The 20,105-nt window shown below is 35.1% G+C and overlaps 4 protein-coding genes across 4 annotated transcripts; 2 read left to right on the forward strand and 2 right to left on the reverse strand.

The window, feature by feature from the left end:
* Nucleotides 1–6,809: 6,809 nt before the first annotated feature.
* LOC104809676 (F-box protein At5g03100-like) lies at nt 6,810–8,388 on the reverse strand. Its single transcript, XM_010535720.1, has 3 exons — nt 7,474–8,388; nt 7,226–7,399; nt 6,810–7,148 (listed from the first exon to the last, which is right to left on the reverse strand). Exons 1-3 carry the CDS (start codon nt 8,386–8,388, stop codon nt 6,810–6,812), a joined length of 1,428 nt encoding a protein of 475 aa, XP_010534022.1.
* Nucleotides 8,389–8,665: 277 nt separating this feature from the next.
* On the reverse strand, nt 8,666–10,295 carry LOC104809548 (syntaxin-124). The gene is made up of 2 exons (XM_010535563.1): nt 9,669–10,295; nt 8,666–9,285 (listed from the first exon to the last, which is right to left on the reverse strand). Exons 1-2 carry the CDS (start codon nt 10,145–10,147, stop codon nt 8,853–8,855), a joined length of 912 nt encoding a protein of 303 aa, XP_010533865.1. The 5' UTR covers nt 10,148–10,295; the 3' UTR covers nt 8,666–8,852.
* A 702-nt stretch (nt 10,296–10,997) lies between these two features.
* On the forward strand, nt 10,998–12,682 carry LOC104809549 (ribosomal RNA-processing protein 17). The gene is made up of 4 exons (XM_010535564.1): nt 10,998–11,174; nt 11,307–11,412; nt 11,641–11,746; nt 12,244–12,682. The coding sequence occupies exons 1-4, from the start codon at nt 11,059–11,061 to the stop codon at nt 12,504–12,506; spliced, it is 591 nt and encodes a 196-aa protein (XP_010533866.1). The 5' UTR covers nt 10,998–11,058; the 3' UTR covers nt 12,507–12,682.
* Nucleotides 12,683–18,211: 5,529 nt separating this feature from the next.
* LOC104809550 lies at nt 18,212–19,876 on the forward strand. Its single transcript, XM_010535565.1, has 2 exons — nt 18,212–19,146; nt 19,404–19,876. The coding sequence occupies exons 1-2, from the start codon at nt 18,444–18,446 to the stop codon at nt 19,793–19,795; spliced, it is 1,095 nt and encodes a 364-aa protein (XP_010533867.1). The 5' UTR covers nt 18,212–18,443; the 3' UTR covers nt 19,796–19,876.
* Nucleotides 19,877–20,105: the final 229 nt, after the last annotated feature.

Genomic DNA, 20,105 nt, shown 5'->3' on the forward strand with positions numbered 1-20,105 from the left:
ATGAACCCCGAAAGATTCCTTTAATCCTTGATCCCGTGTTCACCTCAAGATTTTCTTTTCCTATGATTAATTATCAATAATAATTTTAATCAATATACTATCTTTCGAAAATTTTTACTAGAGAAAAAAAAACGTTAATCGATTAACAAACTTTTATCAGTTAAACTGTTTTCTTTTAAATCGTTTAAATATCTCTAAATACTTTGAATTTCATAAAACGGATTTCGGATTTGGAACCGTGGGACTGAAATGATTCAACCCATGTCACCGGAAAATTTTCCGGCGACAGTGGCCGGTCGGCGGTGGTCGGCAGCCGATGGTCGACACTTGTCATATATCCTGAAATTATATGATTTTTCTGTATCCTATGTAAAATCAGTCAAAGAATTCAAATCCGAAGTTATTTTGGCCTAAATCTAACTAGAATTCCATAAATCTTGATTTTTCTTTGTGGTTCTCAGACATTTTTCGACAAGATTCCACTGTTTCCGGCAACAACATTGCCAAAAAAGATTTGGCTCATCAAGGGCTTCGAAATCCTTCAAGTCTCGGCCAAAACTGAGCTTCCGTTCGCCGGAAATCGACAAAACTCCATGGCGGTAGAGGAGAAGGAAAACGATGAAAAAACTAAGAAATGAATGAGAAACAGACCGACGATGATGAAGTGGTGGCACTAGAGCGATGTCGGCGTTCCACGACGTGCAAGAAGGCAGACCGTAGCAAAAATCTGGTTTTAGGTGAGTTAGGGTCAGCCATGGGAGGAGGAGGAAGAAGAAGGAAAAACCTAGTGAAAATTGCAGTTTAGTCCCGTTTTTTCTGAAATTTAAAAATTCCGCCCAGACTTTTATTTCGTACCCTCACTGAAATAACAGATTTTTTCAGAACTTTTACTTTTTATCATCCAATCCCCTACTCTTATTTTTTTAAAATAATTCGTTTGTTACAATTTCACCACCTTTAAAAGAAGAATTCGTTCCGAATTCTAGAACGACTTATAATATGTACGATTTTTTACCAAAAAGGTGGGGATAACGAGTCTTCATGTCGTCCTCCAATTCCCAAGTCGCATCTCCTCCTTTGTGGCGTCTCTATGTTACCTTTATTAGAGGAATTGCTCTTCTCCGCAGTTGTTTAACCTTTCGTTCAACAATCTCGATTGGTTCTTCTTCATAAGTCCCATTCAATTTTAACTCAAGTGGTTGATAATCAATAACATGATAAGGGAATCAATAACATGATAAGGGACAGGATGGTACTTTCCAAGCATGGACATGTGAAACGCATAATGAACTTATGTCAACCCTACGGTAAGGCAATTGTTAATGCTCCTATTTTTCTCAATACTTTAAAAGACCCAATAAACCTCAGTTTAAACTTTCATGTTATCCCAAAACGTGCTTTTCATTTAGTTGCTTAAACTTTGAGAAATATTATGTCATTCTCTTGGAAAATTAAATCATGTTTATGTTTATTTGTGTAACTTTTTTTTATCTATCATGTGCTATTGTTTCTATATTACCTTAATCTCATTTTTTTTCATCCACTATATTAGGATCCATCATTCTTCTTTCCCTGATGACTTGTTATCCAGACTGATTGTGGTTGTGATATGGATTATTATTGGTTGAATTAGAATTCATCACATGGCATGTTATATATATGTACATATATTATACGTGTATATATATTGCTTTTGATTAGCCATTTGCAATTTGAGTACGATTTTCGGTTTAACCCGAAGTACTCACTAAGCATATAGTTTATGGACGTTGTTATGTAATGTTTCAGGTTCGAAGCAGCTTTGGCAGCAGCAGGACGAGGGTATTGGTAATGTGTGAGACTTTTGGGGGATCATGTAAATTTTCTCTTTTATCAAAGAAATATTCTTCATCTGATTGTATAAAATTATCGAATGCAGATTCCCTAACTTTTGTCTAACAAAGAGGTGTCTTACAAGTATTCCATATAACGCCTCAAAGGGTGATATCCTGATACTTGAACGAAAACTATTGTTATAGACGAATTCCACAAGGAGCGGCTCCTGACGAGCTTCTGGATAGGGGGTACTGGGATGAATCGAATGCACCGGAATGAGAGAGATCTGAGAGCTGTGTAGGTATGAGACTATACATCCAAAGATAACTTAAAAGAATTGATTGAGCTACTCATACCAACAAGATGCATCTACCTTTTTGGTTAACCATCTCGAGAGAACTCTAAAGTTAAGCGTGCTCGTTTTGGAGTAGTCTTAGGATGGGTGACCTCCTGTGAAGTACTTTCCGGGATGTGTGCGAGTGAGGACAAAACACGCAAAAAGGTCTCGTTTTGATATGTAGGGATAACTTTGATATTCCGTAGCGGTCTCGAGTTGTTACAAATGGTATCGGAATCAGTTCTCTCCCAATACGGTGTGGTTCGAGGACGAACCAGACGGAAGCTGGTGGGCCTATGACAGCCCAAGATACCGTAGGAGGGCGAGGGGTGATCGCGGGGGCGAGAGGTATAGACAAGGAGCGACTCCTGATGAGCTTTTGGGTAGGAGATAAAGGGATGAATCGAACGCACCGGAATGAGAGGAATCCGAGGGCTGTATAGGTGTGGGACTATACAGTCAAGGATAACTTAAAAGAATTGATTGAGCTACTCATAACAACAAGATGCATCTACCTTTTCGTTAATCATCTCGAGAGAACTCTAAAGTTAAGCGTGCTTGCTTTGGAGTAGTCTTAAGATGGGTGACCTCCTGGGAAGTACTTTCTGGGATGCGTGCGAGTGATGACAAAACACGCAAAAGGTCTCATATTGGGGTGTGAGGACAACTTTGATATTCCGTAGCGGCTTCGAGTTGTTACGAATTGTACCAGAGTCGGTTCTTTTCCAGTACGGTGTGGTTCTAGGATGAACCAAGCGAAAATTGGTGGGCCTGTTGTAGCCCAAGATACTGTAGGAGAGCGGAGAGTGATCGTCGGTGCGAGAGGTACGGACAAGGAGTGGCTCCGAGTAGTTTCTGGGTAGGGAGTACATGGATGAATCGAACGCATCCGAATGAGAGGGATTCGAGGGTTGTGTAGGTATGAGACTATACAGTCAAAGATAACTTAAAAGAATTGATTAAGCTAATTATAGCAACAAAATGCATATACCTTTTCGGTTAACCATCTCGAGAGAACTCCAAAGTTAAACGTGCTCGCTTTTGAGTAGTTTTAGGATGGGTGACCTCCTGGAAATTACTTTCCGGGATATGTGCGAGTGAGGACAAGACATGTTAAAAGGTCTCGCGTTTGTGTGTGAGGACAACTTTGATATTCTGTAGTAGCTTCGGGTTGTTACAATGATTATAGTTCTAATAATTAACCAATTCGTCTGGAATTTTTCTCATTATATATAATTATTCACCTACAAAAATACACAAAAGGATATGGACAATACAAAACAAAATATATATATATATAAGGGCTAACGATTAATTTATATATACACAAAAAAAAACATGTCAAACATTTTAAAATTTTATTTCACTTTAAGTTTATAGATCTATACAAGATAAAAAAAAAAATCCAAATTTAGGTAATTTAATTGGTAAAAAGGGGATGCAAAACATTTATACCGTTCTGAATTCGAATTTTAAATTTGGGGATGAGACGTATTTTTAAATATATAGATAAATTTGGATCATGAAATTAGTCTAGACTTTGATCCAGAATATTCGATTATAAAAAAAATGATAGTGGTTTCATAGATAAATTATATAACATATTCTAACCAGTTTGTTGGGTTTTGTGGGCCTAACGCCCAAGTAGCTTTGGCGGAAAAAGAGGAGAAACCCTTTTAATCAGAAGGAGGGTCTTGGTTTCGTTTGAAAAACGATGCGTATTGACAAAAGGGTTAATGAAACCTTAAGGTATCGAATCATCAGTCTTCGACGGAGAAGAAGCGGCTGAAACAAGAGAGAGAAAGGAGATAGAGAAAGGGCATTTCCGGTGACGATTCCGGTGGAGACCGAAGGCGGTCAGGTTTGCTATCTCTCGGGTTCTTCCTTTCGGTTCTTTTCTTCTTGTTTGCTATGTATAAACACATAGAGAGGTAAGACTCCGGGTTTGTGGAGATCCACCAGATTTCTTTCGTTTTCTTCTCCGATCCGTCGTATAGTGGATACGCCGGCACCGTCCGGCCGAGGTGTAGGTCCGAGCTCCGCTCGGTAATCGAACTCGTTAAAACCGCTGTGTTCTTTCGATTCTCGCACTATGAGCGTCGGGGTGACTGAGAGTGTTCGATACCGCGTTCACACAGTTGTATTCAATTGTTGCAGACAAACAACGTCGTTTGATGATTTTGGATAACCCATATTAACTTTTCTCTAATCTCAATTAATTGGTCTAATCCAGAGTTATGAAGATGTGAGTTTCGCTTTTTGCTTCTATAATTTTCAATGTCTTCGATGAATGCAACACAACAGAATAATACTAAATAACCATTAGAACATATTATCAGAAATTTATTATAAATTGATTTATACGAACTTTATACATCATACATCAATTTTACGAACAAATCTTATCATAGACTTCGTAATTCATTTTGCGAAACATATACATATGTCTTCTGAATTCCGTAAAAATAGGAAGAACCTAAAAACAAATCTTTTGTTTGTTTGTGTTTTTTCATTTAAAAAAAATAAACGTATCAATATGTATATGTCGATTTTTTATATTTATTATAATAATTTTAAAAATAATGTAAAATACATTATACGTACCAAAAAGGTATAACATTAATTTGTCCAATAAGTACATGAAACTTTTCAAAAAAAATATATCAAACAAAAAATATATCATTTAAAATTTTTTTTAAAAAAATCAATTAAGATCATCATCTTATTTTATGAGATTAATTTCTCTCACTTCACGTTTTCTCTGCCACTTCGAACTTGGATGTCATCTCTAATGACGATTTCTTGTCTACTGAGATTCGTCCCTATTAATCACCATCATTAATTACTGAAAATAATTCGATATTGATAAATACAAAATTTTGAAACTACAATGCATAGATAGATATGTGGAATCTACAACGCGGTAGCAAAAATAAAACCAATTAGTGAGAGTATTTATTTTGTTTAGAAAAATATGTCATTGTTTTTAAAATTTAGAGATAGAAATTTGAAGAAGAAAATCTAAATTTATGTTAAATTTTACCGAAAATTATTAAAATTCAAGATGTTAGACAATATTAATTTTTAACCCAAAGAGAATTTGAAGTGGGCTCTTAAAAAAAAAACCCTCTAATTTTATGTAAATTCTCCGACAGAGACAGAAAAAATTTGAAATTTTGGTGAGATATGCACCAAATCACTCACAAATTCAAAACTATACAAATAACATATATATATATATATATATATATATTGGAACGAAATGAAATGTTGAAAGATTTGACAAGATGTTGGCGCCAACATAACTAAAAACACAAATTCTTAGCTTTTTTTTTTTTGGTCTTTTTAGTTATGTTGGGGTCAACATCTAATCCAATCGATCCTTGAAGTTTGGTTCTAATAAATTCCACTCTTATAGATTGCATTCTTTGAATGATTGTATTTTTTTTTAGGAAAAGATACGACGGAAAGTGTTATATATATATATATATACACATATATAATTTGAAAGAGACATGGCTATTTTCAATGGAAATGTTATGAGGCTTGCTTCTCTTTTTATAGCGTGTTTTTGGGGTTAGTGTCTCATTAATGTGACCTTATAATTATCCTCTGATTTGTTTCTATATATAGATGCATATATATATATATACATATGGAAGAATATCTGAAGGAAGTAAATGGAGAGAATATATATATATATATACACATACATATACATATGGAAAAAATATATGGAGGAAGTAAATGGAGAATATATATATATACACACACTTATTTGTTGAAAATTCCGCACAAGGAAAAATGTAGAGAAACGTATAACCGCACTCATTCGGACTGTGCATGTGCCGTAAAATATAAGAGTAAACTAGTAAAAACAAGAAAATATAAAATTTTATTAAATATCTAAATGAATAAACAGATTTTTTTCTATGGAAAATATACAAAAATTATTCATACATAACTTTTACGGGTAAAACTATTTTTAAAAATTCATTTCATAATATAGATTAAAAAGGTTATGCCATTAGAAGTGGAAAACTGACTTTGACTAAAAGGTGTATTTGGTAGGCCGAGTATTTCGGTACGTTTTTTCGGAACTGATCCGAATTACAACGAATCAAAAATTACTGTATTTTTTATCAATTCGAACTGTTTAAAATTTTCGAACGTTATTATTTTTTAAAAAATCAAATTTTTTGGAACAAAATCGAATCGATCTGAACCAAATTTAAAAAACGAACCAAATCAAACCGAGTCAAATTAAACTGTTTGGCTATAGTTTTATTGTGCTAAAACCGAATCGATATCAAAACCGATTAAATTTATATAACATTCGGTTATATTATTTGATAACCGAATCAAAAATCGAATGGAACCGAAATGATCACCCTGCTATAAACCGAAATGATCACCCTGCTATAAACCGACAAGCAAAGGTACAAATCAATTATATATATAATTATTTACATCTAAGAATTTTAAAAAAAATACGGAACACGATCAATACAACAATTCACCTGCAAGAAGACAAAAAAAAAAGGACATGGTCATTCGTTTTAAAATTTTATTTCATTTTTAAGCCTATATATCTATATAAGAACAAATAAATAAAATAAAATAATTTTACGCAAAGGTTTCGCTTACATAACATATCCTAAACAGTTGTAACCAGTTTTTGCAGACAAACTGCAACATCTTTTGATGCTTTTGGACAATGCGATAAATTTTCTCTAATCTTGATCAATTCGTTTAATTCAGAATCATGAGGATGCGGTTTCACTTGGATGATCATCTTCTCCAATACCCTCCCACTGCTGAGCAAAAACTCCAACACAGACACCAACAGCTCATGTCTGGATCCATAGTTCTGTTCTGTTTTGGCTTCTGTGATCTTCACTGTCTTCAATGAATGCAGCAAACAGAGGAACACTCTGTTCCCTGATCTCAGGTAATCTTCTTCCAAATTCGGGATATAATCTTCTAAATGGCATGCCTGAAATCGAATAGGGCGTAAGATTCTGATCTGCGTTTTTTACTTCAGATTCATAGATTCGAATGCAAAAGACGAACCGGGAAATGCCCTGTTGATTCGAGGTTTATGATGAGTGTTTTCAGCTCGGGCGAGCGTTGCAGAAGCCGTGCTATTCCCGGGAGCGTAAATTTATCGATCATCCCGTGAAACGCTACATGTTTGCACTTCAAGAAAGGGTATGCAAGTCCCTTTAGCTCTGCAACCGATAGAATCTGTAAAAAGGCGAAAACGTTATCTCGATGGATGCAAATAGAGATCGCAAGATTTTCGTTTAGATTTCGGTTACTTGAAGAGTCCAGGTTCCAAGAGAGAGATTTTCGACGTGTTGCAGCTTCGGGAGAATGTTGAGAAGCGTATCCACAGACTCGTTGATGATTCTTTTCGCCGAAAAATCGGGTAATCTGTCCGATACAGAGAAGGAAATATCGGCTTCTGACGCAAAAGAAACGTCGACTATTCGATACTTGTGGTTGGAATGCTCTCTCAGGATCAGTGAAGAAATGTTCGGTGCCCGAATCTCAGTTCTTCCCGACGGATGATCTCTCATTCCGCATATCTCTAGTCGTTTCAGAACCCGAGATTTTATATCGATCCGGCTAACGTTCTTGCAGAATTCCAGTGCCAAATTCTCGAGCAAAGGGCAACCCGAGAGGATGTTTACCATCAACTCGTCGCTCAACGTGCAGAAAGCGAGCGTCAAGCTCTTAAGCGACGGCCAAGAAATGTTGTTTCTCGGTGTGAGGTTGCATCGGACCAAATCCAGTTTCAATGTAACAAGTGTCTTGTTGTTGTACAGGAATTCGGGCAACCGGTGATAAAACTCGGGTATCGGTTGAGAAATACCGTCGAGAACGAAGAAGCTTAAGCTCAGTGAAAGATCTTCAACTCTGTGATCGACAGCAAACTTTATCCACTGATCGATTCTCGGCCCATTGTCCCGTGGCTCGAAGTTACAGGAGACGACGAAAGTCTTGATCTTTGGCGAAACGTGAAGAGAAAGCGTCTTTTCGTACGCATCAGAGAGCGATTCGTCGAGCGTGATCCGGTGGTCGAAGGGCTCAAAGACGATTTTCGGTACGCCTTTCCAGATATCTTTCCACCGTTTCGACAGAACGCTCGTCCTGATAGCGTCTCGGGTGTGCATAAAACAGAGTATTTGCTGCAGAATCTCATCCGAGAGGCTGCTTATAATGTCTTCCATTTTGCCAAAAGATCGCGGTAGTTTCTTGGATTCTTTCTCTCACGCTTTATAAAGATCGAAACTTTATAAAAAGATTCAAGCATGAGTTGTAATATAATGGTCAAGATTTGATATTCTTCATTGATTGCTGCGTAAAAAGCTTGGATCAACATTCATGATTCAGACATTATTACAGAAAACCCTGAATAAGCTTCCTGTCTCTGAAATTCTTGAAACTTTGTAGAAAGATTCAAGCATGAGATTTAATATAATGACCAAGATTCGATATTCTTCATTGAATGTTACATTTAAAAAAAAAAAAATTGGATCTTTGCATGTCTCTCCCTCTATGATCAACCCTAACGATCCAAACGCTGTTACTGTTTCTGCAATTCTTGAACTGTAATGGCGAAAAGAGAGATTTAACCTATCTAATCTCACGCACGATGACGAAGAAGATCATTACAGAGAATCTCTTTTGTTTTTCACTTGAACCAAATCAGAATGTGCGGTAAAAGAGGAAACAGAAGAAGAACAGCGATGACGATGATGAGGATTATAGCGTAGCAAGTCCACTTCCTGGAGCTCTTCTGATACTCCCTGGCTTCTTGGAGCTGACCAGTTCCTCTCCGGACAAAAGAGCTGGCCTTTGCCACGTGGCTCTCGATGTCGTTGAGCTGTTGACCCTGAGATTCGACCAGCGCCGCCATGTCCAAGAAAACCTGGTGAAGCTCTATCAGATTCTTCTCTATCTCCTTCACCGCGTCGTGCCTCTCTTGGATCTCGGATATTGTGTCGAGGATCTGACCCCTACCCTGATCTTGTATCGCCTTCTGCAGGAAATTCTCGCTCTCCCCGCTCGATATCAGGTTCTCGATCGTTTGTTCGTCCGCCTTTTCTCCCGTTATCGTGAAATACCTGCACGTTCATAGCGTATATCACTTAAAAAATCTAGGCCTCGAACGCGTCAGGCGGGCGCGGAATGACACGAATATCTGCCCAATCCGTGAGTCGGGTACCCGAAATCTCTGATACTCATCCACCGACTGCATGAGTATGGACCGTTGGTGGAGGTGATCTGGTTTTCGAGTTCGGGTTCAGGTTTTGATCGGAGAGTACCCGTTTTCCGACACCGAGTCCTCACCAAACCTCACGGGTACCCGATCCCACGAGGCCGAAACCCAATAGTATCACGGACAAACCCGTGAGAAGCAAGATCAAGATCGGATACACCGAAAAACTCGGCATATATACTTACACCTAATGCAATACCTGGAAAAAAAAGAAGAGGAAACCTATACCTGCGCTCAACGGTTTCTTTGTATTCAGCGTTCATTTTGGCGCGTAAACCTTGGAAACTATCCATCAAATCCTTCAGTTTCTTGCCAAGACCACTAACGACAGAGGATCTGGTCCGGTCAGTGGACGAACCAGGGCCGCAACCGGGCACGTTTCGGCTACTAGCGTTGGATCTCTCGAGGGCCTCGAGCTTCTGTTTGATGAGTTTAACCCTCTTCAGGACCAGAGACACGTCGTTGTCCATTTTGGCGCGGAGCTCTTTCATCGTCTTGGCGTTGTGTACGGTCTTGCACTCCTCGTTAGATTCCTGCAACTTCCTGTACAGATCCTCGACACCTTTCATGTCGTCTTTCACGTTTTCGACATCTTCGAAGAACTTGTCGAGGTTCATCGTCTCCCGTCCTGCTTCCATGTCGTCCATCTGGGCCTGCTGCTTCAGGTCCGTGTATTTCTTGAACGAGCTCGAGAATAAATCGTTCATTTTTTTCCCGTGATTGTGTCAACGGCTATATGTTTTCATGTACAGTGAGAAGAAATCTTATTCAAGAACATACGATCATGATCATGATCATGCTCATGATGGTGGTGATGATGATCCTCTTTCCTTTGAACGAGGAAGAAGACGGAATTTTTTTTTTTTTTTTGTTTTTTTGGTCGGGGATTGAGGTTTGGAAGGTTTTGTCGGAGGATGATGAGAGACCAGTTTTGGCAATTTTCCAAAATTAGTCAGTGGCGTAACTTTTCTTTACCAAATTAGCCATTTTGTATGCAAACGCTTTTTTTATACCTTGTTAAAAAAAATTGAAATAATTAGTGAGAAGTAAAAAATATATCTTTAAAAAGCAGATAAAACTATATTGACTAGTTTAACAAAACAAAAAACTATATTGACTATCTTTTTACGTTCATAAAGACATCGTATACAAACTTTTTTACGCCTGAGAAAATTTCGAAATAAAAAGGTAGAATGGTTAAATACCTTTTTTTTTAAAAAAAATTGGGTAAAAATGTAGTTAATATTCTTTTCATAAAATATGATTTTTTGACTTGATTAAAAAGAAATATAATTAAAAAACTTATATTTTCCCGTGTATACTAATATATAATATTAATGTAAGTTTAGGATAATCTGAAAAAAAAAGCATACTCTTTTAATATTTTTTGTTAAATAAATAAAATATACACTCATTTATGTATTTTTCTCGAACTTTTTCAAGTTTATGAAATACTCCTGAATAGTTACAGTTAAGCCCAAATTAGAGAATCTATTGGGCCTATAAGCCCAAAGGTCATCAAAGCTCTGGTTGTGTTCTTCTGCTTCGCCGCAGACTTTGAGCATTGATTCCAAAACCCTAATCGGAATCGTTTTCGTTCGATCGGAGGAGCTCTGCCATGGAGGGAGACTTGGAGTTGGATGAGACAGCTCCGCCGACAAGAGTTCGCCACATCAAGAAGCGAGCTCTCAAGAACAAAGGCCTCAGTGTCTCTTTCAACGAGAAAGATCTCAGGTAACCGCTAACTCGTTGTTTTGGAAATCGAATCCAAGCATGAGCTGGGCATTTTTTTTAGTTGGTGCCTGTCTGCGAATCCAGACATGAACTGGGTATTCAGTTGTTGTTTTTGGGGTTCTTCTGGTTTAGGGACTTTGTGGATGGTTTTCACAAGAGGAAGAAGAAGAGGAGAAAGGAAGCACAGAAGCAGCAGGAGGAAACACTGCGTAAGAAACGTATCGAGGCCCGTAAAAAGGTTTGAAAAAGTTTTCATCTTCTATCTTTTTTTCTGATCCATGGATGAAGATCAAAGTCTTCGTTGTGTTCAGTTTTCAGAATCCAAGCTATATACTGCAATGTTAATAGATTCTGTGGTCCTTGAGTAATTGGTAGATGTAGTGCCTATGTATGCCAATTGGGTTCTGTTTTTGCTCGTTACTGATTCTTTACGTATTCGGGATCTTGTAATTGACTGATGATGCAGCGGAAATTGGAAGAACAATTTGTCGCTGGAGCTGGTCAAAATGTCGAAAACGAAGAAGAAGGAGAAGAAGTGCAAGAACCAGAGGAGCCGGATGCATCGGTTTCTGGTAATCCTCGTAAACTCGCTTAGAAGGGAAGAAAGTCTCTGTTTTGGAGATGAAATATCCATTCTGTCTCCTAGAATTGAACTAGACATGATAAACAAGCTGGTTGCAAACCCGTAGCTAGCTTCTTAAAGAACCGATTCATAAGTAAATAAATTAGGTCGAAACACTACTTGATTGAGATGGAGCCATTGCAGTGGCTGTCTGTGTCTGGTATTCGTACTAGTATATTAATACCTCGTTAAGCTCGACCTTATCGTATGCGTGTAAATATCTGTGTACAAGTTTGTGGGGAGCGGTCTTTAGGATTGATCAGGATTAGTCGAATTCAAGAAAATCCTTCTGTTGATACTTTCTAAATCTAACCCTGTGACAAACGAGGATAGGACATGAACAACCTAGTAACATGCCATGATGTCTTGTCTGGTTGTAAATGAGGAAAAAAAGCCTTCTCCCCCTTTCTTGATGTGTTGGTTCTTGTTTTTCTGTATGGATCAAAGGGACGATGACATATGACACCGGAGATTTGAAAGTCACGGTTACAACGAGTGAAATCTCTCACGAAGAAGACGAGGCTAACGTAACATCTCGACCAACTGCCTCGAAATCTGTCGGGAGAGCCCCTGTCGTAGCCAAGCAGCCTGTGCCCGTGAAGAAAACGAAAACTTTCAAGAAGGCGAGGAAGAAACGCAAGTCGGGTTCGAAACCCGAGGGGAAAAGAGATAAAAGGAAACGATCGAAACAGAACAAGAAGTCTCGGTAGTAGCCAGCCAGACGAGATCCTTCCTCCTTGCCCCATCGAAGTCACAGCGATGTTCTTGAAGCTTTTACCAGAATGTTTGAGATTGTAGTTAATCTTCCATTACCAGATTGTAGTTAATATATTCAGTTTTCATTAAAAAAAAAAGATATCATTTTGCGAATATATTTTTATTTCCGTGTTCGGCATTTGGATATATATACATATATATGTTCAATTTTGATTTAATTAATTAATTTTAAAAATATCATATATAATATCCAACCTCGTTTTTAAATCCAAATTATTTCAAATACGATTTAGTGCTCTCAGATTTGATTTTACATGAGTTATGCATGAATGGTCATCCTAGTATGAACGGATTGACATTTACAAGTTGTGAAATGATAAAGAAATCGTTAAATATTTTTAAAAAAAAAAATTGTATGCTGACGTAAGGATTTACCAAATACACGTAAAGATTAAGGTTAATGGTACGTTGGTGGTTACACTATCTACCAAAATATCAAATATAATCATTTTTTATATTCATCTAAACGTTAGAAACCTTATCTTATACACAAACAACATCGTCGGTCAAAGGTCAGTATTTATCAAAACATTTATTGTCCTTTGTCTGCTCCTTACCGTTATTTATTTTACATTATCTCTCCTCTAGACCAAGAAGATGCGGGAAATTTTCGGACCTGTCTTTAAGTGCCACGTGGCCTACCTCCTGAATGCCGACGGTGCTACGTAACGGATCTTCAGAGATTCCCCGTGACTCTTCCGTTAATTTGACGGCCAAGTTGACGTCGTTCACGCGTGGAGAGCAGTTCGCGCCGTTATGTTTGACGAAAACGCCGTCCAGAATCTAAGAACTGGCGGGAAACTGACAGTTACCGATCACTGGAACATCTGTCACTGACAGTTGAGAACGGTTTGTCCTTACGTTCTCTCGCTCCTTCGAAGAAGCTTCTAGCCAATAGAATCTATTTTGGAGTTGGAATTTTCGAAAAAAAAAATCGAGTTTTTTTTGTTGCCAGAAATAATCGAATGTCATTTAAAAAAAAAGAAAACCATAGGGACGAAATGAAAATGTTTTTTTTTCCTATACAAAATGTGAATATTCAATTGTCGGAGGATAGAATAAGGTTTGCATGGATTTCAACGTGCATGTTTTAAATAATACTAAATTTTCACATTTTTTTTCTAAATTCGTAAAAGCAAAAAAGCTCGCAAACACATCGTTGATCCTGAAATTGTTTAGGATCAGTATTATAATTATAAAAAAAATACTTTCATAAAGATTGTGATATTCACACGATAATATATCATCGTGTCCAAAAGATTAATACATATTTCAATTCAAAAATATCAGGTCATAAAAAAAAAACACTTGTGCTTTTTCTTAAAACTCTTTATAATCACTGGATTTTTCATGGTGCCGAGTGTTTCGTAATTATTATAATTGGTCTCCTCCAAACAATTGTTAGACAATTTATTGAAACATTTCCCCAATACCTAAGCAAAATATAACCATAAATGATGAAGTAACAAATACATGAGAAATTATTCAAGGTTATCGAGATGTGGTCAGATATCAACAAATTCACCTGTAATATTGGTTATCGGTATGAAATATATATATATATGTCCATGACTATTTTTTAGTACATTTATGACATTTTTTCTTGTTACAAGTATATATAATTTGGACAAAGAAACTGTGGTATGGAACATGTATGATAACCAATATATATACAAGCTGGTCGTTGTTTTGGTGGTTCGAATTCTTAGATTCATATCTAAATTTTGTAATAATTGTCAAATTTCAAGAAAATATACCACATCATAGCATGAGGATTTTAGGTTGCTCTTGTATTTCTATACGAAGTGTTCGTATTTCCCTCGACCCACATGATATGAATAAGCACTTTAAAAACGTACAAAAAGTGTATATATATATATATATATATATATACTTTCTTATAAAAAAATATTGGAGAATTGTTAAAATTTAAATAATTTGCATGATTTTTGGGAGGAGATTAAAAAATACATGAAAAGAGAGTAATAAAAAACAACTGATAAGATGTATTTTTAAGTGGACCGACCATCCATTCCGTAATTGCCGAAATGAAAGAGTTGCATTTAATCCCACTTGGGATCCTTCTACTACTTTTCATCGTGATAATACTTTATTGTTCACTTTGATACAAACAAAAAAATATATTTACTTAACTTCATCAATAATCATTCGAAACAAGAGGAGCCAACTAAAAATAATAATCATGCAAGAGGTTGAAAATACAAATCCCGTAAGTATTATTATTAAATTCCCTAATTATTAAATTAATATAGTGGTTCTTTGAATTTAGAATTATAGACAAATTGATGAACATGTTGTGTATTACAAACTGTTAGAGAAAAACGTATGATGCGATCGATGTCATAATATATGATTAAAGAAAAGGATCATATAATGTTTCCTTTCCTTATTCCAAAACTAACCAAGAAATGGAATATGTCCATATGATGTTTTTCCATCATTATAATATTGACCGTTTTCGACTTTTCCAAACAAATTCAAATGTTTTTGGCGTAAAATGTGTGTACTTGTGTAGTTACTTTTTTTTTATTTACATTGAAGGATTGACACCCAGCGAAAAATTAAATATATAAAAAATATTTTGAATTAAATTTTATATAGAAATTGACCAATATAATTTTTTAAAAATAAATTTGAGTTCAAATATGACTGAATTCAAACTAAAATAAATGATTTAATAAAAAATTCTACATAGAATCTCACACTCACATAGAACAATCAGAAAAAAATAAATCTATTTTTTTTTAGAAATAGAAAATTCATATCCGAAAATGTATAAAGTGCAATAATGCCACATATGACATATTGTTATGAGAATCTAACTTATGAGGAAAATTTTCTTTGTATTGGTACAAACATGTTTGCTAACCACTTTTATTCATCAAATAATAAAAATAGATAAAATAATTAACGTATTAAAATAATAAAACTCTCGTCATGGCTTTTTTACACACCTTACTAAATTTATATAAATAAATAATATTGTAATAAAAATCAAAATTTGTGGTGCAACTTGAGAAATAAACTTTACCGTTGGAGCACTGAATAGTACATATCCTTTTATTATATTATCTAATAATTCTTTTTCCTCCTTTGGACTACATTTTATATCCATTATTGGGGTGTAAAGTGCCTTTCATTTATATTTTACTTTCTTTTTCAACCTTTTTAGATTTTATACCAACAACAAAAATCATCATATTTTTTTTATAATGAAATTTAGTATTTTTGAAAATATTTCAGAAATTAAAACGAGTGAATGGTATCTTAAATTTGTTGTTATGGGAAACATAACTATGTTAAGAATTCAGGTAAAAAAAAATGATATTAAACCTATTTTTTACACTTTTTTCTATTGATATATTTAAAAAAAAGTTATTTTGATTGAGCAAGATTAACGATGATCCGTACCATATTTTCTCCATTTATATGTGCACATCAACACATTTAAATAAATTAATTAATAAATTTTTTTATATTGAAAAAATTATTTTCAGTACATATACTTGTATATATTGAAGATTTTATTACTATTATTTTTTTATTAATATTTAACATAAAAAAATAACGGAAAAATGATTGAAAAATGAAATTAATAAATTTGAGACATCATATATATAAATATAATTTCAAAAATATTTTCAAAGTTACTTATTTCACTCTTACAGTTTTAAGGGAAATAGATTTAGGTTTGTTTTGATTCTTTTTATTTAAAATATAATTTAAATTTTAAATCAAATTTTATTTAAAATTTAATTCTTCTTCCATATAATTCTTTCAAATTAAATTAATCTAATCCAAATAACATATGAAAATAAATAAAAATAAAAATAAATCATATTAAAATCTACCATAAAATTGAATATAAATTTTTAAAAAATAATGAATTCCATATAAAAACAACATAATAAAAACCAATAAGAATACTTGATATGTATAATGTAATATCTAATCAAGAGAAGACCCATAAATCAAAATTTTATACTATAATCGGTCATGACTTACTTCTATGTGCACATGATATATTTGATTTACGTGGCGGTATAATTAATATGCTAATTCACATAATAAAATGAATAATGTTCTCATAAAAAAAACAAAGGAAAAAAATTACCGCATAAAATAAATTAATAACAGAAACATACTTAGCCGGGAAGCTAATGCACTTTCTCCCCCCACCAACGCTTCTTTGTCTATTTGATAGATACTGAAAAATGTTTTGTTTTTAATTAAATTTAATGTTCCATGTCCCACTCGTGTCTTATATTAATACCACTTTATTTATTATTATAATATACTTTCAATTTTTTTTTATTATATTTTTTCGATATTCTATTTTGAATGTAATTGATTACTGATTCGTTTCTTACCTTTCCTCATGAAATATCAACTCATCCGAATTGAATAACATGTAATCATAATCGAACCACATTAGATGTAAAACCGAATAATAATGTTTTTTTGCTTTTTTCTAAAAACGAAAAAATCAAACCCGAACTTTAACAGATTAAAAAAATAATTGAAAAATCATAAATTTTCTTAAAAAATGAGTATTTTATCATAACTGAACCGAATATAATATAAATCGAGTGGTAATAATTTTTATAAAACCGAATTAACCAAATCTGAATAAAACTGAATCAAACCCGAACCGAAACCGGATGAAGCCATCCCTATTCTGCAATAACAGAATAAATAAATCTCGATATTTAGAATCATTTATAAAAGAAGAAAATCAAATAAACCAATTAATTTAAACCAGATTAATATTAAAGTTTAATTCTAGCATAATATTTCATCAATTGTTTTAAAAAAATTCAAATATAATACAAACATTGAAAATCATAACCAATTAAGACGTTAATTAACGGGTCCGAATTTTTTCGTCAAAATTTTATATAAAATACAACAATAATGCTTTAATATCACATTTATTTGTGGTCGGTCAAACTGAACTTCTATATATCTAAAGAAAACATGGCATGATATTTAAATATTGTAATTTGTAACATAATCAATGTTTAATTACTACATTAACAATAATTGATATATTTAAGAGTGATATCGTAATGGTTTGTTTGTTTTAGATGTTTGATGTGAGATAATTGAGAAGATTAGAATAATATAATGAATTTGTTGTAATTTGAAAAATAAGTTAAAAAATAAGATTTAAACAAGAAATATGTTGTCAATTTTTTTTATATTTGATAGAAAAATGAATATATATTTATTACGGATCTGTCGATTAGATAACATTATTGGCAATCTGTGTTATCTTTATTTAATTAATTATGATTCTTAATATAAAACTTAAGAAACAGTTAATTTGGAGGAGAGTTGACGCGTGAATTCCTACATATTTATGATCATATTTGAAAAACCTAATACAACGGGTGAACTTTCAAAATTAAAATTTATATATTAATTTATCTGAAATAATCAATCGATAATTTTTTGGAATCATTTGTATAAAAACATAAACTATACAATATCCTTATGAGCCTTCATGTAATTTTCAATGAGGATGGCACATCACAACTTATTACACAAGTACACGTAAACCATTATTTATGGTCATCGTTATTTACCAATTGGAGAATCAAGGTATTTTGTTTTTTTTAATAGAAATTCCACTAAAACCCCGTACATATATCACCATCTCCCTCGACAAATCTCAACTGTTCATCTACAGATTCTCAGATCCAACGGCTCAGGTGATTCCATACCCCACTTCTCAGTCAGTCCTCCCTATATAAACTCAAAAATCGCCCGTTGCGTGTTGCATACACACAACCACAGACAAACACACACACACACACAGAAGAGAGAGAGAGGGTAAATCGGAAAAAATGGTGTCGTTCGGTTCATGGATTATGTCGATCAAGGCGGTGCTTATCTCCACCGGCGTCATCGCCATGGCTCTATTGTTGAAGGTATATGTTCCGGTGGCCATCGATTTCTCTGTCTCGCGAGCTTCGATCCTGTGGAGTTCCTTGCTCTTATGGCTGAAACCTCCTTATCTATACTTCGTCACCAACGGCATCATCATCACCATTGCTGCTTCTTCGAAGTTCTACCGGAGCTCCAGCTACCGCGACGACGATCAAGACGTCGATGTCGTATCCGGAAGCGGTAGCATCCAGACAGGGCAGATCTTCCACCAAAGTCCGCCTCGGCAGCTGGTAGTCATGGCCGTGGATTCGGCCACCGATTTCGGTTTGGAGACGGACTCGCTGCCTCTGACTGTTGAGGATGTGGAGGAAGAGTTATCGACGGCTGGGACGGCGGTTGTGTATGCAGAGGAGGATGAGCTACCAGATATGCCGGAGGAATCATCGGCGGCGGCTGCAGAGGAGGAGGAGAAGAGAGTAGTGGTTGAGAGTTACGATTTGATCGCCGACGACGGAGATGAATTCGTGGCGCCGATGCAGACGCCGGCATTGAAATGGATGGAATCGCCGGAGATTGGATCGGAGAATCTTCCTCTGACGGAGAGACTTCTGCTTTCTGCAAGGTTAGGTCACCGGGAAACGGTCAAATCAAGCCCAGAAGGTACAAATTAATCATTTTTTAATTTATTTAAATTTTTTTTAAAAAAGATAATATAAAAGCAGAACATGTAACGTCATATAAGAGATAACGGTTATCTCGCTTTTTGGTTGTTCGCTTCGCTTTCTCCAAATCTATTTTTTAAAATTAAATAAAAAAATCAAAATTAGCGTCGCTGTCGACGTCCCGCGCCAAAGTCAAAACTGTAAATACCGTTCATACGAAAGGGCATATTAGTAAATTCACAGTCTCTGGAACAGGAGGAGCAAGAGCGTTGAGGAAAGGGGCGAAGCCGATGCGGCACGAGACGCTGGAGAATACGTGGAAGATGATAAAGGAAAAGAAGTCAATGCCGTTGACCAGGCAGTACATGAAGTGTGTCACGTGGCAAAATCAGGGCCGTGTGATCTCGAACGCGGCGGAGTTCAAGAAGTCGGAGACGTTCAGGGACCGGACTAATTATTACCAGTCGTCGCCGGAGGATACGACGATGCCGATGATAGTGAGGAAGGAACCGTCACTGAGTCAGGACGAGTTGAATCGGAGAGTCGAAGCGTTCATCAAGAAGTTCAACGAGGACATGAGGCTTCAGAGACTCGAGTCACTCAAGAAGTGCAAAGAGATGGTCAGCCGACTCAGCCGTGGGACTTAGCCTTTTTTTCAAACAAGTATTTTTTTTCTGGCTTTTACACAGAGAAAAAAAATAACCAAAACATATTAAAAGAAGAAAATTAACCCAGACAATATATTTTAATCAATTTTTTAAATTGGTATATATATATATATATATATATATATATATATATATAGAAGAAGAAAATATTAAACTTATATATATATATTTGGTGGTTTTTGTGAAACTTCTGGTTGAAGATTGTCTTTGAAGTTCGCCTCGAGTGCTTTTTTTTTGTAGCTTGGCTTTTAGATCTCTCGTGGACTTGTCAATATTTTGTATTTCTTTT

This window comes from Tarenaya hassleriana, unplaced genomic scaffold (genome assembly GCF_000463585.1).
Source record: "Tarenaya hassleriana unplaced genomic scaffold, ASM46358v1 Cleome16, whole genome shotgun sequence".
NCBI lineage: Eukaryota > Viridiplantae > Streptophyta > Magnoliopsida > Brassicales > Cleomaceae > Tarenaya > Tarenaya hassleriana.

Excerpts from the sequence above, each read along its gene's own strand:
- LOC104809676 (XM_010535720.1), bottom strand. The coding sequence starts at position 8,388 with ATGGAAGACATTATAAGCAGCCTCTCGGATGAGATTCTGCAGCAAATA. Across the intron at positions 7,400-7,473 it reads TTGGAACCTGGACTCTTCAA|ATTCTATCGGTTGCAGAGCT; the intron begins GTAACCGAAATC and ends GCCTTTTTACAG. Across the intron at positions 7,149-7,225 it reads AATCAACAGGGCATTTCCCG|GCATGCCATTTAGAAGATTA; the intron begins GTTCGTCTTTTG and ends ATTCGATTTCAG.
- LOC104809548 (XM_010535563.1), bottom strand. The coding sequence starts at position 10,147 with ATGAACGATTTATTCTCGAGCTCGTTCAAGAAATACACGGACCTGAAG. Across the intron at positions 9,286-9,668 it reads AAAGAAACCGTTGAGCGCAG|GTATTTCACGATAACGGGAG; the intron begins GTATAGGTTTCC and ends ATGAACGTGCAG.
- LOC104809549 (XM_010535564.1), top strand. The coding sequence starts at position 11,059 with ATGGAGGGAGACTTGGAGTTGGATGAGACAGCTCCGCCGACAAGAGTT. Across the intron at positions 11,413-11,640 it reads GTATCGAGGCCCGTAAAAAG|CGGAAATTGGAAGAACAATT; the intron begins GTTTGAAAAAGT and ends CTGATGATGCAG. Across the intron at positions 11,747-12,243 it reads GCCGGATGCATCGGTTTCTG|GGACGATGACATATGACACC; the intron begins GTAATCCTCGTA and ends TATGGATCAAAG.
- LOC104809550 (XM_010535565.1), top strand. The coding sequence starts at position 18,444 with ATGGTGTCGTTCGGTTCATGGATTATGTCGATCAAGGCGGTGCTTATC. Across the intron at positions 19,147-19,403 it reads GGTCAAATCAAGCCCAGAAG|GAGGAGCAAGAGCGTTGAGG; the intron begins GTACAAATTAAT and ends TCTCTGGAACAG.